This window comes from Penicillium verhagenii, assembly GCF_028828195.1.
Source record: "Penicillium verhagenii strain IBT 33310 chromosome Unknown utg000009l_segment0_segment0, whole genome shotgun sequence".
Lineage (NCBI taxonomy): Eukaryota > Fungi > Ascomycota > Eurotiomycetes > Eurotiales > Aspergillaceae > Penicillium > Penicillium verhagenii.
In genome coordinates, this window is record NW_026643173.1 from 1,768,212 (window position 1) to 1,791,882 (window position 23,671).

A 23,671-nucleotide genomic window follows, 5' to 3' on the forward strand; every position below is an offset into this window, starting at 1 on the left:
TCGAAACTTAACCTTCTAAGGTTCATGGATACGACAATACGAAACAGCAGAAACCTCCAGCATACTTATCTATCCTGTATACTGCCAATCTAAAGCTTTGAATTCATTGGTGTAAATATGACCCTAGAGTAACGAATGGCTGCAAGGCAACTTTAACTACTAGCGGAAGATAAGGGATTGAAATCTGGTTGGATATTCGGCTTTTTATATTGCAGGTAAAAAAAATCTTTCTGGCATATGAGCTCCATGACCCTTTTTAGATTGTGAAGTTAGGTCGTTGCTATCTGGATCAAACCATCCGATGGAGGACAGCAAATGCGTAAAAGATGGCCTTTTGGTAGACCAACATCAAGGTTTAATGGCATTCTTTTATTTACCTCTTCAGGTCAAGTCAGCATGAGACAATCAGCTTGCCCGAGACAAGAATGCCATACCTTCCGAGGCGATGTAATGAGGCGCCGACACATAACTCTCCCATGGGTGTGCTCAATCCCGTCACAGCGTGTAGCACGAGCATTTTAAAGAGCATCCAAGGAGAGATTTTAGGCCGGCGTAGTAGGGACACCGATTGTTCGTCATCCATCAAGAGCGTCGTGGAGGGGTATGCGGGGGTGAGATGGAAAGAAAAAAGCGAGAAAGAAGCGCTGGAGGAAGAAACGACGAAAAAAGGGTAACCCAGGTATTAATAGAAAAGAGACAAGCAGTTTGCATCCCCGCAAATATGAATAAAATCATCTCTCATGGGGGATCAATAGCTTAGTTGCGGTCAGCCTCCGGGCTGCGGCTTCGGTTTGGACTGCGGCTACGACCGCGGGCGTTGCGAGTTCCCTTGGCCGCTCCTTTAGCTCCTCCCTTGCTAGCTGGGGGTGGGCGGACAAAGGCGTAGTCCACCGAGATGGTCTGTTCAAGGAGCTTGGTGCCGTTCAGGTTCTTGATAGCCTCGGTGGCTTCGGGGAGGGTCGAGTATTCAATCAATGCGTATCCCTAGAGTGAGCCAGTCAGCGAATAGATTCTCCAAGAACAAGCGCAGTAATCATGCAATCCATTGAGTGCTGACACAACTGATCTGCGCAGTGAGAACCAAAGGGTATAAGCCTATCATGACGTACCTTGACATAACCTGTCCGTCGGTCAAGGTTCAAGTTGAAGTTCTTAATCTCGCCATGCTCTGCAAAAAGGTCGGTGATATCCTCTTCTGAAGCTTCTTCGTGGATATTGGAGACAATGACAATCCATCCTTCAATGCTGCGCACAGCCACGGCGCCGGACTGGGTGTGAGGCTCGAAGCCACGGTTCTGCTCCTGCTCTGGCTCCTGTTCCTGCTCCTGCTGCTCGGGCACCTCATCTTGGGCAATGGGCGGGTCGACTTCCATTTCGTTTGACATTTCGAAGGATACTTGGGTCAGAAGAGGGGAGGCGGTAAAGAATGGCAGTGCGCAGGTGGTTGTTCAATGTGCTGATGTGAACGCGGAAGGGGAAAAGCTCTGGCTGAGTTGCATTCCTTTTTAGGCTTAGCGCCTCCCATGTGCCATTTTAGATCTATGAGATATCACTTCTTACCACAATGCGTATATTTGTTGTTCACAAGTTGAAAACTATTATGTTCCATTTAAATTAAATTAGAGGAATCATTTTATTGGTCCTCGGTACTTTCACAAAAATTAGTCCAATGTTGTTGTACTCCAAAGGCCAATTCAAAGTTCATTTGATTGCAGCAACAGACCCAAGACTTTTAAGACTCGGGGCATAAATGATCTGGGGTACTCGTGAACCTGCTCTCACTTCAAGTTATGTTCAATCTTATATGTGTAAAATCAAATGTTTTCATACTCAGAGGCTTCTTTTACACGTGAAAACTGATTCGTTTTATCTAATTCGACTCGGTTGCCGGGGCGTTGTGCTATAAAACTTTCCAGGTTTATGTGTACAAAACGATTGGAAAACATACTATGGAACCGAGACGAAATGAGGGAAATCACAAGACACTAGCAACGCATGCTGGTTACGTCGATTATTAAGCCCATGTTTACAATTATTTCTCTCCTCCCATCAACCAAGTCCTGACTCTATCCTTCCCAAAGTGCCAATCATCTCTTCTTTACCATGTCCCCAGGCATGAATTGGTGCCGATAAACCCCAGATTCGAGGAAGGCATATCACTGAAGAAGGATGGCCCTACACTGGTATTCCCCATATATCTACCCCAAAATACCTTCAGATTAACTAACATCCTGTCCCTCAAATCAGTGGCGAGCCGTCATGTGGCTGCCAAGCGGCACCGCCAGAGCCAATTCGAAAATCGATCGAGCTACTCATTCGAAACACGAAAACAGGCAACATCCACGATATGGTGGTCCCTCATACCGAGCTTGACGTGACCTTCGACATCGTCGATGGTCATATGCTCCTCAAACAGAAAGTCCGGGACCCCAAAAGTTTGGCCCAAGGTTCAACAAGAAACATGGGTTCAATTCGACCAGATAAACCATACGTTGGTCAACCTGGAGGGACTCGCAGACAACTCCCTGCTGTTAACCGTCAGTTTCGATTCCCCAAAGTCTAGGATGAAAGGAACTGGTCCTGGCTCTGGCCCTGACTCCGGCTTGGATTGGTGTTCTGCAGATGACCTGGAATACTTCAGCACAAAGCTCAGGATCCGTCACCAGACATACGGTTGGGACCAAGGTGCCCAGAGCAACGGAGGCCCACTCTACGAATACCTCACCAAGGGTCTGGACGGCGAACAAATCCTCCAACTGCGCCTACCCAGTGATCGTATTGAAGGCTGGCAGACCGTCTCCCTGATTCTTCTCACCTATCGCAAAATCAACCCAGCAATATGGCACCGGGTGAGGTCCAGATTGCATAATTCTGAGGTCGCAGGTTTAGATTGGTCTAAAATTGAGGATGAACTGGGGTCGAAGCACGTGTGGGCGTTCGCGAATGTGAAGGCTCCGGCAAGGACACCCCGTTTAGATGGATCTGACGCGGAAACGAACGTTTCAAACCTGGCGGCTCGCTTTGGCCTGGAGGACAAGCCCACAGCTAGAGGATTCGCCGCGGCGGATATTTCCAAGGCTCCGGGTCGGAAGCACAAGGATTTGGATTCGAGTGATTTGGGGTTCAAAAGTCTCTAATGAGAATGAGTGTGAGCACATTGAACGTGGGTGAATTGATGGAACTCAGGGAAATGAAGCTTTTAAAGAGAGATCGGGAGGAATACTGTGGGAATCATTTAGTCCTTCCAAATTTATGAGATGCGTACCTCTTAGTACTAGCTGGGTCCTAGTAAGTCGATCCAATACAACCTTTTATCACACCAACAAAAAAATTGATGAAAAAAAAAAAAAAGAATCAGATATGGTCCGAAAAGAAAACAAGGAATACCAGGTCTTTGAATTGTATGATGATATTGTGATTTTTTTGAATGATTTTCTTAAATGATGTTTCAAAAAAAGGAGTGGAGATGTATCCCCATTGGTATTGCAAAAGGAATTTCCCGTTGGGAGAGGTAATAGGGCAGGAATAAGCAGGGGAAAGAAGCGCAATTCGTTAAGTATACAAAATCTCAAAAAACTTAGGTCAGTTTAAAACCAACCATGGTGCCAGGAAAATTGCTTATTTCCGGCTGTTGTTGCGCATGCTCAGAATCTGGACCATGCGAACAAAGATGTTAATGAAGTCGAGTTCGAGGTTGACACTCTCGTTGACAACATCACGCTTCATGTAGCCACGCTCAGCCAGACGGGCGTGGTGCAGGACCTTCTGGACATCGTAGAGGGTGAAGCCACCGAAGACAGCCAGTCCACCGTACAGCCAGATGCGTTCAGACCACATCAGGGTACGGGCGGCAGTGGCGGGGAGAACCATGGGGGCAAGTCCAGAGATAGCGACAAGGACGACACCGGCAAGGAGAGGACCACCGAGGTACAGGTACTTCTCCTGCTTGGCAGTAGCTCCAACAAAGGCAATTGAGCCCATCAAACCGACGGTGTAGATACCAGCACGAGCGAGCAGAGCAGGGTTATAGAACATCAGAGGAGAGAGGAGAGCAGCCTGGGTGAGGTTGAAAAGGGTCCAGAAGCCGTACTTCATGACGTAGCTATTGAGGGTATTAGTATCAAGAAAAGAACACTGGAAAAAACGTTATTTCTCATAGGGGAGGTAGAATACAATACTTACTTATCCGGGGAAGTGTAGAAAGTGCCGTACATCGAGCCAATGCTGCCAACCAGACCAACACCAAGGACAGCCCATGGGTTCATGGCCATGAGACGGTATGACCAACCAGTGGTGTGCAGAGCGCGAGCAGCAATAGCGATAATACCGAGACCAAGACCAGTGTGCATGAAAGTTTCGTTCAAGTAGCTCCGTTCAAAATGGGGCATGCCGCCATCTTCGCGGGTTTCACGGTTGAAGACAAAGTTGGTAGCCAACACAGTACCACCGACTATAGCAGCACCATACATCAGCTTTTGGCCCATGCTGCCAGTGTTGGCATTGTAGGACTGCTGCATGTAAGTGCGACGGAAGGCATTCTGGAAGGTCTGGCGGGACTTCGAGAAGACCGATGACGCGGTAGGCTGAGGCTTAGGTGCTTGTGTGGGCTTCAACGGCGAGTTGTGGATAAAGCGAGTAGTGTTGGAAAGCTTGGGAGCTTGGCGAAGCGCCGAGGAGACGGCGAAAGGACGCCGAAGAAAGAACGCCATGACGATGTCGTAGACGAGAAGATGTGTGTGAGGTAGTTCTGAGGGGGAAGATCTCAGTTATATCTCGGCGGATGATATCAGTCTGATTACTCACGTTTCCGGAAACCGGCACTTCTTAAACCCGAAACTTCCAGAATCATCACGTGCAAGCCAAGTGTGCTGCGCCCAGGTGGGATGAGCTCTGAATTCCATAATCTGCCCCGCTAAGTGAAATCGGGATAATATCTCTACTTGTCTGAGATTATTATCACAATGGCGCCATTAGAAACAGTCAATCTTCCTCACTTGCCTGCTGATCTTCCGGTGTTCGTGGCACTCTACCGCAATGTGGAAAATGCAGATTTCTTGCTCCAGCAGCTACTTGCGGGTAATACACAATTTGAATATGCGTTGATTGATGCAAGCATGGTGTGTAAAACTTCATATAGATTTGGAAATTGATGAAATTGAAAGACTCATAGGTGTCCACAGATTCTATCACGAACACACGCTATTACAGCTATCTTCCGAGCAGTCAATGACTATATGAACAAGCGCCTTAAATCCCGCAATGTACACTCGGAGATTGTCTTCTCCTTCAGTGCGGCTAATAATGTGAGCAGCATCGTAGTAGCACTACAATATCTGTATAGCGCATAAGCTAACTTACTTCAGATCGCTGACTCATTCCGCAAATTCGGCATTTCTGACTCCACAAAGGACTTGCTGGTGGTGAAAGTTGCCGTGTCCCCGGAGATAACGCATGACTCCGTTGCCACACACCTGGAAACTTCCATTCAAGGAATTTCTGTGACCTTTGATGACCAGTCCATTTCTGAGATCTCGGACTTTGCCAAGATCAAGAAGGCGTACAAACTTGGAGCTTTGCCTACTCCTCAGGCCAAGACGGATGCTAAAGAAGCCAATGGCACACCAGATGAGGCCAAACGGCGGCTTGAGCGGTCGATTCTGGGTGCAATTGCTCTGCGTGGATCGTGATGGAGTTATCTATTAACGAGCGCTTTTTAACTTCTTATCAATAACCCTCGCCGGTGCCCACTAATGACTCCTGTGGGACCAGGTTGGCCGGGTCATCATCGACCTCGAGAAGGCACGAATTATTATGAGATTTTTACGCCAAAGCAACAGAAAATACAGGCAAAACATAAGATGAGGGAATATGAGGCTCATCTCACGCCTTGTTGCTTTAGATTACACGACACAGGCTATGTATGTATTTCCTTGGAAGTGGTCTTTGTTCCCCCCACTTTGCTCCTGGAAGATCCGACCAAGGGGATTTTTCTCGTCCCTCAATTGAAGCAAATTCCAGGAACTACACATGCATGCAAACACAGGTGTCTATCTTTTACTGAAGTCAAGGCATCGGACTTTAAGAAGTGAGCGAATAGTGATTAGAATAATAGAACATATACACAGTACATGTTTGAACTTGATGTTTTCTTTTAGTGAGATGATCTGATTTTCCTAAAGATAAAGGCATAGCTAAATTTAATTAGTTATATAACCTGTATGACATTGCATTGAGAATTAGTTTAATATTTAAGGTTGTTCTTGGTAAATTATAGTGATACATCACATTGAATATTGAAGATTGAAAGTACGAATTCCTCGCGTTGCCCGGACCAACCATGCACTCGTCCCAGAAAGGCAATTCTACAACTTTGCCAAGACCCCTTCGTCATTATCGTCCTATCGCGACTTACTTGAACCTCACTGTATACCAACAAATTTTAGTGTTGGTCCACGAACGTGGCTTGCCTTACAAGAGTGTTTCGAGGTCTAAAGCAAATGTCTAGACGAAGCAGGCGAAACTTCAAACCCAACCTGGCCTGAGTTTAAGTCAATCTCACCTCGACACGCGTGCGGCGCAACCACCCACAACAATGGCAAGCGCCGCCGATGCCATTGTTTTATCTTCTTCACCGGAGCCTCCTGCGCATACCCCTAAGAATGCCGTGAAAGACCCCCGGACGCTTTACGACATGTCGCCACTGGATAAAGCGCCATTACCGGTACCGTCCCTCTCAGAAGTTTTCCGTCCACCTTCGCGATCTCGATTTTTCCCAGAGCCCAGTGGAGCCGACAAACCAGCCAGAAAGAAGCGCCAACCGGTGAAAACCACCGATACCACGGTTTCAGATGCGACCAAAGCTCCCGCGAAACGGTCAAAGAAAGCTCCGAACGAACAGGATCCGATTCCAGCTACCTTGGGAGAGCTTGAGCTGGGAGCTCTGGATTCAAGAGATAATACCGAGCAAAAGGCACAACCCTCGAAAACTTCAACAAAGGCGCCAAAAAAGGTACCGACGAAGGCAGCACTGAAAAAGAGCGCGTCGAAGACCAGCAAGGCGACGAAGGATCCGGGGATCAGGAAATTAACCGGCAAGGTCACCAAGGCGAGGAGTGAACCCCAAACAAAGAATGCGAGCAAAGTCAGCAAAAAAACAGAATTTTTACAAGAACCGGCGACCGAAAATATCCAAGTGGAACAAATCGCACCTTTGGGACAAAGCCAAGATTTGCATTTGGACGAGGCAGTGACTAGACGACGTGATTGGACTCCGCCAAGGGAGTCCGGTCTAGAAGATGACATCGCGGTTGAAAAGGAGCCGAAAAGAGACGAAAAAGCCGGGTTCGGCAAACTAATGGTCGATTATAATTATTCTGGTTCAGCTTCAAATTCTCGCGAAGTTTCTCTGAATCCCGATGGCGAAGGTCCTACCAAACGCAGGCGAATTGAGGTATGTAACGGCTCGCAGTATAAGATAAATGTATGGATTCTGACTGAGCCCATGTAGCTGGTGGATCCTGCACTCCATGCGATTGTCTGCGGCAAATCAGACCATAGCGATTCATCTTCGAGTGCACCGACGAAAAAGAAACCAAAGACCCAGAAAAGATTTACCACATTAACGGCCCGAATGACCGCCCAATATGCCGCCAATGAGTCAGTGGATGATAGCTCCACTGAGGAGGTTGTTCCAGATATCAGCAAAGCAAAATCCCGACGAAAGGTGAAGCCAGCGAACGAAGAACCCATTTTCACGGTCCTTTCGCCCGAAGCGGCTGTAAAGGCTTTGAACGAGCAAGATCTCATCTTTGGCACCTGTAGCCAGCTAGAAAGGGAGGAATCTCCGCAAACCCTGAGAGATATACAGCAAGCTATCCGCGCATCTGAGAGCATTTCCACGCCCATGAGCGCGGGCTGTGAGACACCCACTCGCTTGGCAGCTCGTCTGACAGGCAAGAAAAATCTCTGGGGAGTTGCGGCTCGAGATATCAATGGATCTTTGGTTCAGGCAGCGGAATCAGACGTTGACCTAACAGATACCTCTCGAGCATCCAAAAGGAAGCAAAACGCCTCTACTAGTGTATTTTCTGCTTTTGATGATGATGATGATGATTGGTTTGATCTTGACTATGGAAGACGTGCTCCTCCAAAAAGCACAACAACTTTACAGGAGAAGTTGTCTGAGCCTGTTGTTGATACTCAGCTTCTACCTGCTTCAAAGGTTTCTGCTGCGAAGGTCTCTGCGCCTGTTGTTGAAACCCCAGTAGTAGCAGTTGAAAACAGTCAACAAGCTGACGTCCAAAGGCCTTCTATGCCACATTACAATGGCTTCACAGACGCCGAACTCTCAAAACAGGTTGCCGTGTATGGTTTTAAGTCGATCAGAGGTCGGAAGAAGATGATCGACTTGCTACAACAATGCTGGGAATCTAAGCATGGTACTTCGGATAAACCGATGGAAGCTTCATCTCAAGCTCAAACTGCTGTTTTAAAAACAACGGTGCAAAGCGTTAAGCCAAAACCAAAACCAAAACCCAAAGCACAGTCTAAGCCCACCACTTCATCTATATCAGTCTCAACTAGTAAATCCACCCAATCAAAGCCTCCTGCTTTGGCAAGTCCGAAGCAGGCCGCGCGGGCAAGAGGTGCTCCTCGGTCTTCTTATATGGACGTGGAAGAAATTGAGGACTCTGAAGAAGAGTTGTTCCCATCTCCTGTCCGAGATGAGCGGCCCTATACGAAGAAATTATCGACCAAACTATCTCAGGATCATACCTTGGATATTGTGACCGAAGTAGCACCCAAGATTCCATCGAAACGAAAAACGACAACCAAAACATCGCGCTCTAAAACCGCAACATCGTCCACATCAGCACTCAAGCCCGACAAAGCACGAACTTCCTCTCGAAGCAGCTTGCCCCATATTTCTGCTCAAATCACCAAGGCCGTGCGCTCACAGTCAAAGCTCTCGCCACTGTCATCTTTAACTGGGAGTCGAAGTTGTCCAACATGGCACGAGAAGATCATGATGTACGATCCAATCATACTAGAAGATCTGACCACATGGCTTAACGTTGAGGGACTTGGTCTCATTGAGGAAGATCGAGAGGTTGGCTCCTTGGATGTAAGAAAGTGGTGCGAGAGCAGGGGAATTTGTTGCTGTTGGAAGCAAAACGCAAGTTGGTGATTCCACGACGCAAATGTATCATATGTCATTTATTTATATGTACAAAAATAGTACATATACCCAACGCACTTGACAGGAATCGGCTGGTACATAAATGACTGGTACATGGCTGGTCGTATCGACAACACGTCCAATCTTAATCTCTCCCCCTAAAAAAAAAAAAACCTCGATCTGTATCTTCACCAAGCAAACCCAACACGCTAATGTCAGCACAAGAGCAAAGCAAGCATTGTATGTCGAATCAAGCAAGTCCATCAATTTGCTGTATGCAAGATTATGCAAGTTAGCCTCGACATGGACTAAGAATGTCACCCGACGTTCAATCCACTCACCCAACAATCAGCAAACTCCCTTCTCCCATCTCTTTGAAGATTCTCCTCTTGAATACTCATATTCTCCGCCTTCAAGTGAGAAACCATCGCCTGAAGGTGAATGATCTCCAAATAAGAGGCCTCTTGTTCTCTCTCCATAGCGGCAATTTGTTCCTCCAGCTCAGCAATCTTACGCTTCATGCGCCCCGGCTCTCCACGCGAAAACGTCTCATTCGTAACGCGGTCCGTCACAAGGCAATCGAGGCCATCCTGCAGACAGAGAAAGCATGCAGGGCCGTCCTCCCCAACAGTGCAGCGCGTCTTCCTTAACTTTACATAGCCAAGACGAAGATCGTTAGCGAAATGTGCTTTCCTCAACGATGGTTATGAGTATGAACGAATGGTAGCAATGCAATGTGTATGCTACCTACCTTGCATCTATCACAGGCATGACGAGAACGATCGGAAGTTTCCTTCTTCCGCTCCTGGTGCTCTCTCACGATAGAAGAGTATTCGGGCTCCGGTTCGTGGCGGCTGCGACGCTGTCTTTTCTTCTGGGGTCCGTCCTCAAGCTTGATTCCGGGAGATTCCACGGCTAGCTCCGAGGTTGTTTCGGTGTTTTGAGTGAAATCTGCTTCTGCGAGGTGGTAGATCTTCGAATCGATGTCATCGAACTGGTCTGCGGGTGTTTGATTGGCCATTTGGATGAAGGGATAAGAATAGGTCGGTCAAGCTTTGGCTGGCGATTGATGATTCGGTTTGTGAAGTGTTTGATGGGGCTTGAGGGTCCTTTGTGTCGAAGGGAGTACCTGTGATGGTTAGGTCAATGCTGATGGAGGCTGCAATGATATGTGGGCTGAGAGAACAAGTTTTGAGGCTTGTTCTTCTTTTCAGTTGGGCTTATGGTAAGTGATGAGCAAGCAGAGAGGAACGATAAAAAACGATAACGATACTGAGGTTGAGGTTGATCTAAAGATAGCTAGCGTGATCTTTTTTTGTGATGATGAGCCTCAAATGGTGGTTGAAGTACATAGAGTACCTGCCCATCTCTAGGCCTGGGGCAATCAGAATGACTCGCAGGACGAGAAAACAGCCTATATAAGAATCGACCACATACAATCTTTGAATATGCTTCCTAGAATCCGTATATTAATTAGAGAATATAGCTAATTTACTAGGTAACTAAGAGTATCTCCCTAAATATCCTCTTGCTTCGTTCTTCGTTCTTTATAAGAAGAAAACAAGGGCATTGTTTCATGGCATCAAGACAATCTGGAGAAAGAAAACGTGAAAGAGGACAGTAAAGGAGAAACTATAAGCGTCTCTAGTGACGATTCAATTGACTGCAATTTAATCATAGCTAGAATCTATAGAAGCCTCAGTTGTTGTGATACTTTTCAGGTTTCTTCCAAGGTTGAGAGTCCCATGAGACATACCAGATATCTGAGGTCCTTTGATAGGGAAAATAGACGCTCATATCATTTCAAATAAACAAAGGCTGGGATCAAGGGAAGTAAGCTGCACCTTTACAAAGTAATTCGGTGTAAAAGTTCTTCAGTCAGGTCTAGTGCGCGTGCTATCTTACAAAATCTACGATTTCACTTGAGCAAGAAAAACTGTGCCTCGGAAAGAAAGAAGGGTCAAGGCGAAGAATTTGAAACTGAGATTTTGTAAAGCTACCCTATCCATAACGAGGCAGGATAACAACAGGATAACATTATCTTCGTAGATGGAAATAAATAGATAACCGACCATATAACAGGGAATTAAATATTGAAACAGACCCAAGTGAAGTCAATATGCGTTCAGTCTTGGAACTCCAGCCATGCTCGACCAGCTCAACAACCAAATATGTGATCCCCGAATGCCAACCCCGATCCCAAGAAACACAGCCCAAACCCGGTGCCAATCTATACGGGTCGAAGCCAAGGAAAGAATGAAAACAGTGTCCTAGAAAGCCTGAACTCCGAAACATGAACGATAAGCCCAAGGTGGCAGGCACAACAGAAACCAGAAAGATGTATCAATAAATCCAATAATTAAAGGTAACGCAAGAGAGTTGCTGAATATCGTGTCAAATGGTTGTTCGTACACCGCCTGCTTTAGTAAAATTGGATCATCGGAAATTCCTTATATTGGCAGCCACGATTTGGAAGTCGATACGTGGTTGATAACGCATCGCACCGCCATCCTCAAGCCACGGAAGAAGGTTCTTGCATTGGCTGACATCGAACGAATCAAGTTGGTGACAGCCTTCGGACACGGCTTCAACACCAACCCCGGTCACACGGACGCAGCCGCGCACGGAGAGATGCTGAAGTGAAAGGAGATGGAGACCAATGCTGTGGAGGGAGGGGTCGGAGATTGCAGAGCCACAGAATGACATGTTCAGAGACTTTAACTGCGAGCATTGGAGGGCAAGAACCTCCGTTGCTGTATCAGATAATGCACAGCAGAATGACTTAAGGGGGGGGGGGGTTTATGATTAGCTAGTAGTCCATTGAGAATGATGAGAGTCGATTTCGTACCAAGTCCAATTCTTGTAGCTGCTTAGCAGCGTTGGTCAGATGCACAATGGCATTGTCAGTCAGATAAGTGCAGTCCGCCAAACAGAGCTTCCGCAGATTGGTGAACCGAGCGTTTCCCCAATATTGGAAACCCTGATCGGTGATCGTAGTGCAACGAGTCAAGTCCATTTCTTCGATTCGACCCGCTGCGTGCGATGCAATATGATGCATTGAACGATCCGTAACATGTTTGCAGTACGACAACGTGAGCTTTTTCAGTTGCGGGCAGCCATAGACCAAGCTGTCTGCTGTCTGTAAAGTGGGCTTTATAGAAGCACTCTTGCCCTCTGTGGGCTTTTGATTTCCAGGGATAACCCATCCAAGGATTCGGGCCATGAGAGTGTCCCCTACCTTTCGACAGTTGCTTAAATCCACATCTTGCAGGCTAGTAGCTTTACTCGACATTTCAAGAATAGCCGACGCCGTTACATCCCAGACACTTTTCATTTTCCATGTCGTGGAGTTGGGTGCACAGGTATTCACTAATGCATTGAACCCTTCGTCGGTGATGTGAAAACAATTGTTGATGTTCACAGATCGTGGCCGGTTACCGACAAATGGACAGATGATCCTGACCAGAGCATCATCGGTGACTTTACGGTTGTATAGACTGAGATCCAGATCCTGGACCAGATCCGCTGACTTGTTTAGAATACCGCACCAGTGGGACGATACTGCACGGAGTCGAAGTAAGTGATGGAATTCCAGAAATCGGAATATGTTGAGCAAGATGTTATCCGCGAAGACACCGGGTTGAGCATTTGTCGAGGGACGTGCATGGTGATGTGGTCTAGACAGTTCGAGGGGTTCAGGAAGTGCAAATGTGGATGAAGTAGCAGAGCGAGGTTCCGAGGGAGATTGCCGTTGGGATTCACCGGTCATTTCTTCCGGAGTCATAGGAGCCACCGAACCGCGTCGGCTTCTAAGTCGGACCTTGTCCAGCCCAAGGCTCAAATATGGATCTGGGTCGGATGGCCGTGCCAAAGGGTGCTCCTGATCCTCACCAGATAAGGATTGGTGTGGGCCGTCAAGCTCAGTCTCAGTCAATGTCAATAGAGGCATAGACTTTCTCCGAGCTGAAGTAATCTTCACACGATCGTCGATCGATGTTTGCTCTTCAGAGGCATCCGTCATGACTACATCGCCATCGGAAGCCGCCTGTAACCTTTCTTGCGCGGTGCGCTCCACTTGCTCTCTGACATCTTGAGGGCACATCTCCCAGAATTTGGAGAGCACATCCCCGCTCAGCATGAGACATTCTACCGATGTGACAGACCGGACAGTTGCTGTCCTTCTCGGCGCTAGTGCCAAACTGACCACTTCTCCGAAGTACTGCCCCTGCTTGAGTCTAGCTTTTATTTCCACACCGCCGTGGTCAACCCCATTAGGTTTGCCATGGTGTTCGCTGTGTGTTTCGTGCTTTTCAGCCACAACCTCCACTTCACCTCGAACAATAAAATAAAGTTCGCGGCCCTGGGAGTCCTGCTGGATGATGTCGGTAAAAGGGTGGAAAGAGGCTGGCTGGGCATTCAAGCCCAGAAAATGAAGGATATCTGCCGGTAAATTGGAGAAAAGTGGGAGTTCTTTGAGCAGCAGGCGGACATTGACCAGCCCATTAGCCAATGCACTAGCTGCATCTCGTCGCCCTGGGCTCGGTGATTTCCGTTTCTTGTAGACTGACTTCAGACTTAAATCCTCATCTTCCGCAACAATGAGATCTTTGGAAAAACTTTCCCGCAACCTTTTTGAGCCCCGCCGTACTGGACTGGGGATGGGATCGTCGTCCACAACAGGAGCCGAGGTCTCTTTCTTCTTTTTCTCCAGAATCATCAATCGCTCCTGGGCTTCTTCCATGATCGCGCGTTCAACATCCGGAAAGCGCGGAAGAATGTTGCGAAAGTCCTCCTTGGAGAGCACGACCAGCATGCATCGAGTGCGGGCGATAATGGTCGCGGTGCGCGGCCGATCCATCAGCACTCCAATTTCTCCAAAGAAGGAACCAGGTTCCAACTCAGCGTACACACTTTCCCCGTCACGCGATGTGACGGAGACAGCGCCGCGCACCAACCAGTAGATTGCTCTGGCATCGTCGCCTTCGGTCAGAATATAATCGTTCGGGGCATGGAGCTGCGGGCGCAGGTGCTGGCCAACTTCGATTAAGAAGGATTCGGGTGTAGCTTGAAAGAGGGGGAATGAGCGCAGGCGATCAACGAGTTCGAGCGGCAGCGCTTTAATGTGGGAGGAGGCCAAGGGCGAGGGGCGCACGGGTCGGTTCGGGTTCATGACCGAATCGAAGGAATGGATGAGGGACAGGTTATCAGACATGGGCGTGATGGCCTTAGTCGGGCCCCCGCCCGACCTACCATGGCGACGCATGCTTTGATCACAGAGAGGGAATTTGAATGAGGAAGATTTCGTTTAGCGACTAGAATGTAATAGGGCTCCAAGCTAAAGGGAGAACGATGACGTCGACGAAAGCAACACAGATGTCGAGCTAACTGTCGGCATTCTTTCCAAGCCCAATGGGTTGGAAGGGGCGCTAGCAGGTAGACATCTGCAAAGCTAAGGTATATTAGGGGGGAAGTTGGGATAAATGGGGGGGAAAGATCAAAGGTGACAGTGGGTGGAGGGAAGGTAGTTTCTCTCTTCAGGCGAAAAAGGTGGGGGGAAAGAGCGACTCAGCGATGTCAAATGCGGTTGAGCTCCACCGATCATCTGGAAACCTTCGGAAACTCTATGGGAACCCGCTGTCGGATGCTCCACTCTTTTTTTTCTCTCTATGGAGCTTGGAGGAATGGAAAAGAGAAATCCACGTATACATATGTAATTTCATCTTCAACGGATTGCTTTTTCATGGTCAATTGTGTTCGGATCGTCGCATTGCTTGCCGTGCCTTGCAGAGGCGATCCCATTGCCCCAGGAGTTCATCAGAAGAGGGGGAAATACCATATCTGCACAAGGTGTGGTTTTAGTGGGCCTCTATAGATCCCTCTTCCGATGCTCTATGGCTTTGATCGGATCTAACACGGTGGAAGACAAAGAAATTTGGGGGGAAAAAACCAGAATCTTGATTCTTGCTTTAGAACAGTTGTAGCCCAAATCCGGACTTTTCTAGAAGAAAAATGTAATGAAACACCTGGGCAAGATAGGATGTATCTCTAGAACATTTATACTCCTTTTTTTGCATTTTTGCGACATTTTCAAGTCTCGGTCAGCATGTTATGTACTTTTGGTCCAATACTGATATGTCATAGCCAATTGCAGTAAGGTCTGGTGATGCAGGCATTCGGTCAAAAGGGGTCACGTGCTCATCATAGCAGAAAGATGGGAGAATTGATTCCATGAGATAGTAAAGAGGGTATCAAACAAACGTAAATTATACATGCAGCGGAAGATATGTCACATGTGACCAATATCTGACAGGACCTAACAAAGAGACTAAGAGACTCAATCTCGGGGAAGAGCTGGGCTTGGTCAGGAATCAGGGTGTCTCAAAGCCTTGGTCTTGGAAGACGCTAGAAAAGCAGTGGCTTAGACAATCCCGAGCCATGTATTGGGCGAGGCTCTTGAATGGGATTGGTAGAGAAGGTTCTACCAGTGGCTGGTATATCCATAATGGCTCTGGGCGAGTGACCAACAAGTGTATCACTCAGAATAAAGTATTCACAAACGGAAAAGTATCAAATGCGCCGATCAGATACTACCCTGGTCCTCTCTTCTTGAATTCCGTTTGCCAAAGAAGAAATCCAAGTACTTGGGGCGATTTCCTTTCGCAGATTCCAGGACGTCTTGTAATAGACCATAGGTCAGACTCAATTTCAATCCGAATTTTGCGGTACGAGCAGCAGTATAGACGTCGTGGCGAGCTGTGGGTACACGCAGATAGTCAGTTCCAAACAGGTTCTTTCCATTTCAAAGCAAAGCAGCCAGCATCTTACCTAGTAAGCTGTAAATACCAGAGAACGATAACCCGGCCGTGACAGTCGACAAAAAGTCTCTCTCGTCATGCCGAGCATAGTCCACTGTCTCCTCGAAAAGAGAAAATGCCAAAGCCCCGACACCGAGCTTAGCTCCCATTCTTATGCCATCCTTTACACCACCCACGATAGAGATATAGTTTTTGGTCTTGTGATATTGAAACCAGCCAGTCGAGGTTGTGGGGAATCGATGGGCGTTCTCTGCGCGGAACAGCAAGCCAGCTTTTTTGCTGCCGTGGACATAGCCCAAAGCTACTCCAGGAACAAACGCACACATGGTCGCATATGGTATACGTTTTTGGACGTCAATGCCCAGACGCGGAGGGGTGTCAGATTCAAACAGCTTGTGCCAGTACACGAGCTTGAGAAAGAGCGAATTCTCCCGTTCGGACTCCGTAGAGGGTGATTGATGATCCATTATGTTGAGAGGGGGGTTTCTAAAGGGAAAACGTAGGGAGTAGATCGAATAGGTTGAGAAGAGGAAAGCTTCCGATCAGCTTGAAGGGAGCAAGGTTCGTAGCAGCTTTGATGGCAGGTCCTCACGGGCGTGGGGTATAATTGCGTATGGGTAAAAAGGTCCAAAAGAGATTCAGGCAAACAGACAGTGGTGAATTTGTCGTTCAGGGAATGTACTCTTGCACTTTGATCGAAACACTAGCGTGCTTGTCTCTCAATGGAGCAGAAATTCGGAGTTGCGGGAGACACTCTCCGCCTCCGTCAGTACACTAGTTCTACCTACTTGTCATGACTACGGAGTGTAAAATGTCTATATAAGTGGCTAGAATGATACATAAGAGCTTGAAGGTATTGGTACTTTTATCTTATTTCTTGTTAGATAAAATATAGGTAGAACATGCTGCTGATTCAAGTAGCAGATGGATGGTGGCCAGGTCAGGTCAGGTGACAAGGTGCGGTGTAGTCAGGTGACATAATTACGCTATAAATATTTCACTTTTTCCCTCCTCGCACGTGATCTCCTTTTCTCCTCACCGCCCACGTGACAATCGGCCCCACTCAAGCTCCACTCCAGCTTCAATCTTCTGCCCATCATGTCCTCCAAATACCCCTACGCCCCCTACGACGAATCCTACGAGCGACTCATCCAGGACGTTAAAGAAAAACAAGCAAGAAGCATGGTATGTCAAAATTGCACTTCATTTCAAATCACGGCAACTTGTCATTGATCTTGAAGAATAAAGCTAATAACACAAATCAGGCTACTAGTACTTTCTCGGTAATCGCGGTTGCTTTCCAAATGCACAAAACCACGGTGATGCTCTGCCTGAAAACCGATACAACACTCTCCGCGGCCAAGGAGCAACTTCACAAGGTCCTGCTTGGCCGTCGTATGGAGGAAATCAACGGTGTCCGGGTCTCCGCGCGCAGTTCCGATATCGACCTCGGCAAGGCTATCAATCCCAACGACCTGAGTCAGGGATTCCAAAGCTTTGATGACCAGGTGAACAGTACTCTCGCGGATGTGGGCGTCCGACACCGTGGCCTCGTCGCTTTCCGCTTTTTGGACCCCGATGCGGAACAACAAATGCCATTCGACGTGGTAGATGTCTCTCTTGATGAGGACGAAGAGCAGCGTTTGGCGCAGTGATCACTGCAGAGGAGAAAAAGTGCGTGAGAAAAAAAAAAAAAACATGAAAAAAGGCAAAAAACAACCAAAAAAAGGCTTCCACGACTCTTGCTGAGCTCTGGCGGCGAGCATCTACAATACCATCCTCTATCTTTCCTGTTCGTCGAGGATGATGATCGGGGTATGGTGCTCCCTTGAAGATTCGGGGCTCGAAAGCAATTGATCAGAGATCGCTGGAAGGATGACTTTACGACGCCTACGATGCATGTTTTATGATAATGATCCAATACGACAAAAGGCGTTCTTTCTCTCATTTCTCGCTCAGATTCGTTCCATCTTAGCATTTATTAATTGTATATCTAATTCTCCCACTTTAGATACATTGGAGGATCTTTTATTCCGTCCTTCGATCAATTCCGACGACCTCAATACCCTGGAAGTGACGCTCCTGCCACCTCAGATTGCCCAATAGTAGTGAGAGATAGACAGACCTTTACTAACGACATTTCATCGGACATGTGGAAAATTACAAACACAATCCGTGTTTCGGTGCTAAAGAGGGTATTGTGAGTGGTTCATTTCTACAGCAATTGTAAGGAGTCTCTCTCTTTCTCTTCGGAATCCAAATTTGGGCATGTCAGCCTTGAATAATGTTTCAATTATTGGGAAGTTCAACCAGGAGAATCGGGAAATCATCCTGAGTTTACTATGATATTTTATCCTTCTGGACATTGAGTGCAAGATCAGTCTAAACCCCAAATCCACCCATGGATATATTGGACAATAATTTAGCCGTAGGTTAATGAATTAAACTGCCGAGGCCTTTCGCTATCAAAACTCAATGAACGTAGTATGCCTAATTCAATCCTCGTTTTCAGCATTTCAGCTTCAAACATCGAGCCGAGGCTCTCAATGCGCCAGAGAATATTCAACCCTTCAAATTATGGGCAGGAAATTGTCACTTCATGTGTCATATATTGCAAACAATGATGAACTCCAATCAACAATCTTATATCTTTAAATCTTCGGTGAAGCGAGTCAGTCCGAAAGAGGAGGGAAGTCGCGCACGAAGCTAGCAGAAAAAAAAAGGATAAGTCAGCTACCGAATAAACACCTCGCGAAAACTTGAAGACGCGGATGTTGGGTGGGAACATACTGTGCAGGGCATTCATAGCCCGTCGGGTTCTTGTGCAAATACAACTGGTGATAATCCTCGGCATTGTACCACTGACCCGCAGGCACGACCTCAGTCGAGACAGGCTTCTTATACCACTCCTCGCTAACCTTCTTGGTGAGCTCATCTGCAATCTTCTTCTGCTCCGCGCCATGCGTGAAGATAACACTGCGGTACTGGGTGCCGACATCCGGACCCTGTCGGTTCAGGGTTGAAGCATCGTGCATACGGTAAAAGAATTCGAGGAGCTGGCGGTAGGAGACGAGAGAAGGATCAAAGGTAACTTGAAGAGCTTCGGCGTCTATAGTAAAAGCAAGGATAAGTAAGATAAGCAAGGCGTCTCCGAACAGAAAATAAAAATAAAAATAAAAATAAAATTTGTTCCCCGCATGTTGCGCGCGCACGAGCGCTTCAAATTTCGCGGAGAATCTCCGCAAGGGCGCCGGAGCTCCGGAACAGACATTAAAAGGATCAAACAGGGGGGATGGACTTACGGCCGGTTTTGCCGCTGCATACGGCGCGGTAGGAGGGGTCTGAAGTATCTCCGCCGCAGTATCCGACTTGCGCATCCAGCAGGCCCTTGCCGTTGCCAAAGTTCTTGCGGTATAGGTGCTCGACACCCCAGAAGCAGCCAGCTGCAACGGTGGCTTGTTCGGTGGTGGACATTTTGCGCGATTGTTGATCTGGGGTGAGGGACAGGATCGGAGCGCTTATAGAAAAGGGGCGGACGAGTCGTGAGAAGAGTGTTGAAGCGATCGGAGCGAAAGTCATCTGCAGAAACTCTTGTGGGGACCGTCAAAGTGCCGGGAAGTGGGGAATCGAGTTGACGTGCTTTCGTTCGATCGGGATTTGAAGGATTTTTTTCTTTGCGAGGGAAGGAGCTGACCCAGTGGTTCCTTCCAAAACAACGAAGCTGGATTATGATTCAGTGAAGCAACAGTGGAAGTTGACTAAAGTAAGATGCAGTTTGCCATAAGCTGCGATGCAGTGGCGTCATTCTGGTTCTGACAAAGCAGCTTGGGAGTTATTGGATCGGGTAAATTTGTCCGAGATAGGGCTATCAGTCATAGTAACTAAATTACTCCAAATTCTTACACATAAAACTTCGCCGGACTTGAGAAAATCGGGTGGTAATAAAAATTAACCAACATATTCAATGTAATGTACAGTCCGAAATAATAATATGTCAAACGAAAAGAAAATGAGACAATGCATCAAAGACGAGATGAAGTCAAAGACGGGAGGGAAAGAACACCAGGAGCCGAAATAAACAACCGTGAGATCCACTCGGATGACTGTAAGGGCGAGAGAAGAGACAAAAACAGGAAAGGAGAAATTTGTGGTATCTGTTACGCCAAGCCATGCCAACGCCATATCGTGATCGGAAGAATGCAAAAATAAGAAAGAAGGAAAGAAGGAAAGAAAATGACATCTAGTGGAGCCCACTAGATGTCAAATCATGGAGTGCGGTCAACTGATGGCGTAGCCATAGCTGTAAGCCGCATGGCATCCCTGCTTGAGATGCTAGAATGCCGGGGGCGGACATCTCCTCCCAATGTGGTTCGACGCCCAGTGTTCTTCATGACCGGCAGGGTATGCGGACTGAATACCCGGGGCTTGGCCTCGACCTCTCGGTCGCTCTTAACCATACGGCGAGCCTGGGATGCAGTGAACATATTACCCTCATTGGGAGAGCTACTGTATGTGTTGGAGCTAGGACTGCGACGACGATGAACCCGCAACGCGTTGGCAGAAGGGCCAATGGAGATGCGGCGCATAGCGGAGTTAATCTTGATCGCTTCGTCCTTATCAGACTTCCAATTGTCCTTATTATCAGACACCGGGCTGCTCATAAAGTTTCCGCTTGGGCTTCGGACGGCAATGCGGGAGGGGCGATCTGCCGGGGCCCGGTTCAAGAAACTACTGCCTTCAATGTCGCGAAGTGGGGAGTTCGCACGCTCGGATAGGGGAAGGGAAGAAGTAGGTGGAGGTGCTAGAGGAGAGCTGCCACTACCACCGCTGCTGATTCTCTTGGACAGGAATCCCGCCTTGAATCGACTACTGTTCTTCTGGATGTTCAGGGTTGATTCATCCGATGACGAAGCAGGCGAAGCGATTCCTGAGGGACTCACGATCCTCGGAATGTTCCGTGGGATCGGAGATGCACCTCTTGGCAGCGTAGGCTCAAAAGAATCTTGCGTGCTGTTTTCCTCCACATATTCCGTTTTCTGAGGCGACTTTTGGAACTCGGTGAGAGGAGCGTCCTCTTCGTCATCCTTCCAACGGACAGATCTCTTAGGTGGCTTAGATTGCGATTTCTTGGGTGAGAAGCTGACATTTTTACGGCCAACGCCAGCCTTCCGACGACGCGGTGAGCCCTTGGTTGGTGAGGGAGGGGCCGCCGGCATGATCTGAACAGGTGGCTGGAGTGATCTCATCGGCGCCGGCATGCTCACTAAGCTGAACCTCTTTTTTGGCTTTGACGGGCTGGCTACCTTGATTGGACTGGTGGGAATGGCGGGCAAGCTACCATCAGGCTTCACGAGGTTTGACACAGAGTTTGAGCAGTCTTCCAGCATCTTTCCGAGGATCACGCGTCCCTTTCGGACGGCATCGGTTGCATTCAGTTGCATGATATCTTCAATTGAGGACATCATCTCAAATTGTGCTTGGAGGAGCAATTGCACCGCAACAGCTTCACCAGCCTTATCCTGTTCCACGACCGCGGATAAGGACTCACGTTCCGCATTGGCTTTGAGAAGCTCAGCTTCTCGATCCAAGTTGGCGTAGTCACTCGCATCGCTGATATCAAACTCTTGAAGTTGCTTTGTGGCGTTTTCAACTGCCGAATTCATGGCTCGATCCCAAGTACTCTTCGATAATCGCTGGTTATAATGATGTCTGCTGCCTTCCAATTCGAGGAGAATACCCTGAGCGCTTTTGCGAATGGCATACAAGTTGGCGATTCCTTCTCCGTCTTCGCGAGAGGCACACACGGTATCGAATGCTGCGATCCAAGAGGACAGAATACCGATCCTGCGGCTAATCTGTCTGAGCTTGAGCATGTGATTGGTTCTTTCTTGTCTGTCCGGCAAACAGTGATCATAAGCATTACGAATACGAGCAACACCCTCGCGCATGACGGCATCTTTCTTCTCGGTCTGCTTCTTGAATTTGGCAAAAGCGAGATTCTCAGAGTCCTTCTGCTGCGCCTTGAGTTCGTTGATCAATTTCATCTGTTCGTCAATCTTCACCAGGAAGTCCTTAACATGCCGGTTCACGTTGAAAACATTTCGAGTGACCTTGGTCTGGATGTTCTTCGCACGGTTGGCGTATCGTAGTGTATTCTGAGTCTCGTCAAAGTGCTGGCTTGACGGGCTGACGCAGACAATCATAACAGTTTTGCAATTTCCACCAAGAGCAAATTTAAGAAGTCGGGTAAGTTTTGAGTTTCGATATGGGATGTGATTCCGCTTGCGAGAGTCGCAGAGCGCATTAATACAGCTTCCGAGTGCAAGCAGCGACTTGTTGATGTTCGCACCTTCGAGAAGGCGTTCGCCTCGGTTCTGGGTAGCACTGGCTCGCTCACTACCGGCAAGATCAATAATACTAAGTGTAGCCATTGTATGAGGCTCGTTCACATCGGCGTTTCGGTCCTTTTGTGCGACGTTGATTTGTAGGACAGCGTGGGATCGTGACGAAGTTGCGTTGGCCAGTGTTGGAGACATGGTACGGCATTCATTACCTCGCATAATCATATCCATGACTTCTGCCACATTCTGTGGGTGGTGACTCGATAGACCAGGCACCGACACTGCTTGGTTGCTGTCTTCACGTAGCATGAGGCCGGCCTTGGATCCTCCGGGGACTAGCAAATCGCGAATTGTTTCGTTGTAAATTTCGAGATAAGAAAGCGAGACCTCGGTCGACTTTTCACCGGACCGCTCATCGATACGCTCGAATAATTCCTGCATTGTCATAAAGATAATACCGGGCTGTTGTGCTGTTCCGGTGATGGTGTGCGTCTTTCCACATCCTGTCGCACCATAGGCGAATACTGTGGCATTGTAACCTTCCAGGACACTATCAAGGAGGCTGCGGGTTGTCGACTCGTAGACCTCACCCTGTGAGGCACTCTGGTCGAAGATACGATCAAATGCAAAAGTCTGATCCTTGACACGCTTGCCATGGGGCACAACGGAGCGGGAGAATTTTTGGACAGGATTGTCCTCGGGAGGGTCGAACACTCTGGTGAAAGATATGTGTCAGTCGAGGAAATGTCTCCATAGATAGTCAAGAGTCAGGCATTGGTACATACAGACACCGATCGTCAATCACCTTGACGATGGATCGTATCCCTTTTTGGTTGAGCTTTGGTGTGGGCACGCCTGCCAGCGATCCATCGCCAAGGAAGAGAGGGCCATCGTCGGATTTGGTGATTTGAGCTGCTTCACGAATGGTGAAAGGCCGCACGCGGACCGTGACGGTGATCGAAGAGGCGCCGTCGGTGGTCGGCAGCATGGTGGGAGATTGGGGGGCAAGGAAGCCGCCTGCACTTCGCGCTGTTGCGGGGCCGGTATGTCGAAGCCGTGTCGCGACCTGCGGTCGGCAAGGCCTGGTGTTGGGTGAGGGGGGTTGTCGAGAGTTAACGATGAAAGGGTGAGGAATGTGTGGATCTAATATTGTGTATGGGGTTATGGGATGCAGTATTCTCCGAGAGTCTCCAGGGAGCGATCTCATTTGTTGATGGAGAGGGACGTGTTGTCCCCTCCTGGTTGCCCCTAACAACGGTTTTATAGTGGTGATTGATCAGTTTTTACGTGGCATTTAAGCGTATCTACCAAATGTGTGCTACTTCCCGCAGCTAAAA

The 23,671-nt window shown here is 48.1% G+C and overlaps 11 protein-coding genes across 11 annotated transcripts; 4 read left to right on the plus strand and 7 right to left on the minus strand.

Annotated features, from left to right (window-relative positions):
- Positions 1–756: 756 nt before the first annotated feature.
- On the minus strand, positions 757–1,385 carry N7466_009715 (RBM8 family RNA-binding protein; the record flags this gene model as incomplete). The annotated part of the gene is made up of 2 exons (XM_057169104.1): positions 757–984; positions 1,110–1,385. The coding sequence occupies 2 exons, from the start codon at positions 1,383–1,385 to the stop codon at positions 757–759; spliced, it is 504 nt and encodes a 167-aa protein (XP_057017810.1).
- A 1,008-nt stretch (positions 1,386–2,393) lies between these two features.
- Positions 2,394–3,137, plus strand: N7466_009716 (uncharacterized protein; the record flags this gene model as incomplete). Its single annotated transcript, XM_057169105.1, has 1 exon — positions 2,394–3,137. One exon carries the CDS (start codon positions 2,394–2,396, stop codon positions 3,135–3,137), a length of 744 nt encoding a protein of 247 aa, XP_057017811.1.
- Positions 3,138–3,618: 481 nt separating this feature from the next.
- Positions 3,619–4,709, minus strand: N7466_009717 (Bax Inhibitor family protein; the record flags this gene model as incomplete). The annotated part of the gene is made up of 2 exons (XM_057169106.1): positions 3,619–4,102; positions 4,183–4,709. 2 exons carry the CDS (start codon positions 4,707–4,709, stop codon positions 3,619–3,621), a joined length of 1,011 nt encoding a protein of 336 aa, XP_057017812.1.
- Positions 4,710–4,961: 252 nt separating this feature from the next.
- N7466_009718 (EKC/KEOPS complex subunit CGI121/TPRKB) lies at positions 4,962–5,687 on the plus strand (the record flags this gene model as incomplete). The annotated part of the gene is made up of 3 exons (XM_057169107.1): positions 4,962–5,117; positions 5,181–5,303; positions 5,364–5,687. The coding sequence occupies 3 exons, from the start codon at positions 4,962–4,964 to the stop codon at positions 5,685–5,687; spliced, it is 603 nt and encodes a 200-aa protein (XP_057017813.1).
- Positions 5,688–6,592: 905 nt separating this feature from the next.
- On the plus strand, positions 6,593–9,340 carry slx4 (the record flags this gene model as incomplete). The annotated part of the gene is made up of 3 exons (XM_057169108.1): positions 6,593–7,450; positions 7,508–9,124; positions 9,239–9,340. The coding sequence occupies 3 exons, from the start codon at positions 6,593–6,595 to the stop codon at positions 9,338–9,340; spliced, it is 2,577 nt and encodes an 858-aa protein (XP_057017814.1).
- An 88-nt stretch (positions 9,341–9,428) lies between these two features.
- Positions 9,429–10,199, minus strand: N7466_009720 (Zn(II)2Cys6 transcription factor domain-containing protein; the record flags this gene model as incomplete). Its single annotated transcript, XM_057169109.1, has 3 exons — positions 9,429–9,449; positions 9,520–9,828; positions 9,930–10,199. The coding sequence occupies 3 exons, from the start codon at positions 10,197–10,199 to the stop codon at positions 9,429–9,431; spliced, it is 600 nt and encodes a 199-aa protein (XP_057017815.1).
- A 1,415-nt stretch (positions 10,200–11,614) lies between these two features.
- On the minus strand, positions 11,615–14,441 carry N7466_009721 (uncharacterized protein; the record flags this gene model as incomplete). Its single annotated transcript, XM_057169110.1, has 2 exons — positions 11,615–11,959; positions 12,027–14,441. The coding sequence occupies 2 exons, from the start codon at positions 14,439–14,441 to the stop codon at positions 11,615–11,617; spliced, it is 2,760 nt and encodes a 919-aa protein (XP_057017816.1).
- A 1,317-nt stretch (positions 14,442–15,758) lies between these two features.
- On the minus strand, positions 15,759–16,460 carry N7466_009722 (uncharacterized protein; the record flags this gene model as incomplete). Its single annotated transcript, XM_057169111.1, has 2 exons — positions 15,759–15,931; positions 16,004–16,460. 2 exons carry the CDS (start codon positions 16,458–16,460, stop codon positions 15,759–15,761), a joined length of 630 nt encoding a protein of 209 aa, XP_057017817.1.
- A 631-nt stretch (positions 16,461–17,091) lies between these two features.
- On the plus strand, positions 17,092–17,648 carry N7466_009723 (uncharacterized protein; the record flags this gene model as incomplete). The annotated part of the gene is made up of 2 exons (XM_057169112.1): positions 17,092–17,178; positions 17,259–17,648. 2 exons carry the CDS (start codon positions 17,092–17,094, stop codon positions 17,646–17,648), a joined length of 477 nt encoding a protein of 158 aa, XP_057017818.1.
- Positions 17,649–18,665: 1,017 nt separating this feature from the next.
- N7466_009724 (peptide-methionine-S-sulfoxide reductase) lies at positions 18,666–19,467 on the minus strand (the record flags this gene model as incomplete). Its single annotated transcript, XM_057169113.1, has 3 exons — positions 18,666–18,699; positions 18,784–19,102; positions 19,296–19,467. The coding sequence occupies 3 exons, from the start codon at positions 19,465–19,467 to the stop codon at positions 18,666–18,668; spliced, it is 525 nt and encodes a 174-aa protein (XP_057017819.1).
- Positions 19,468–20,258: 791 nt separating this feature from the next.
- On the minus strand, positions 20,259–23,322 carry N7466_009725 (kinesin family protein; the record flags this gene model as incomplete). Its single annotated transcript, XM_057169114.1, has 2 exons — positions 20,259–23,049; positions 23,120–23,322. 2 exons carry the CDS (start codon positions 23,320–23,322, stop codon positions 20,259–20,261), a joined length of 2,994 nt encoding a protein of 997 aa, XP_057017820.1.
- Between the last annotated feature and the right edge of the window lie 349 nt (positions 23,323–23,671).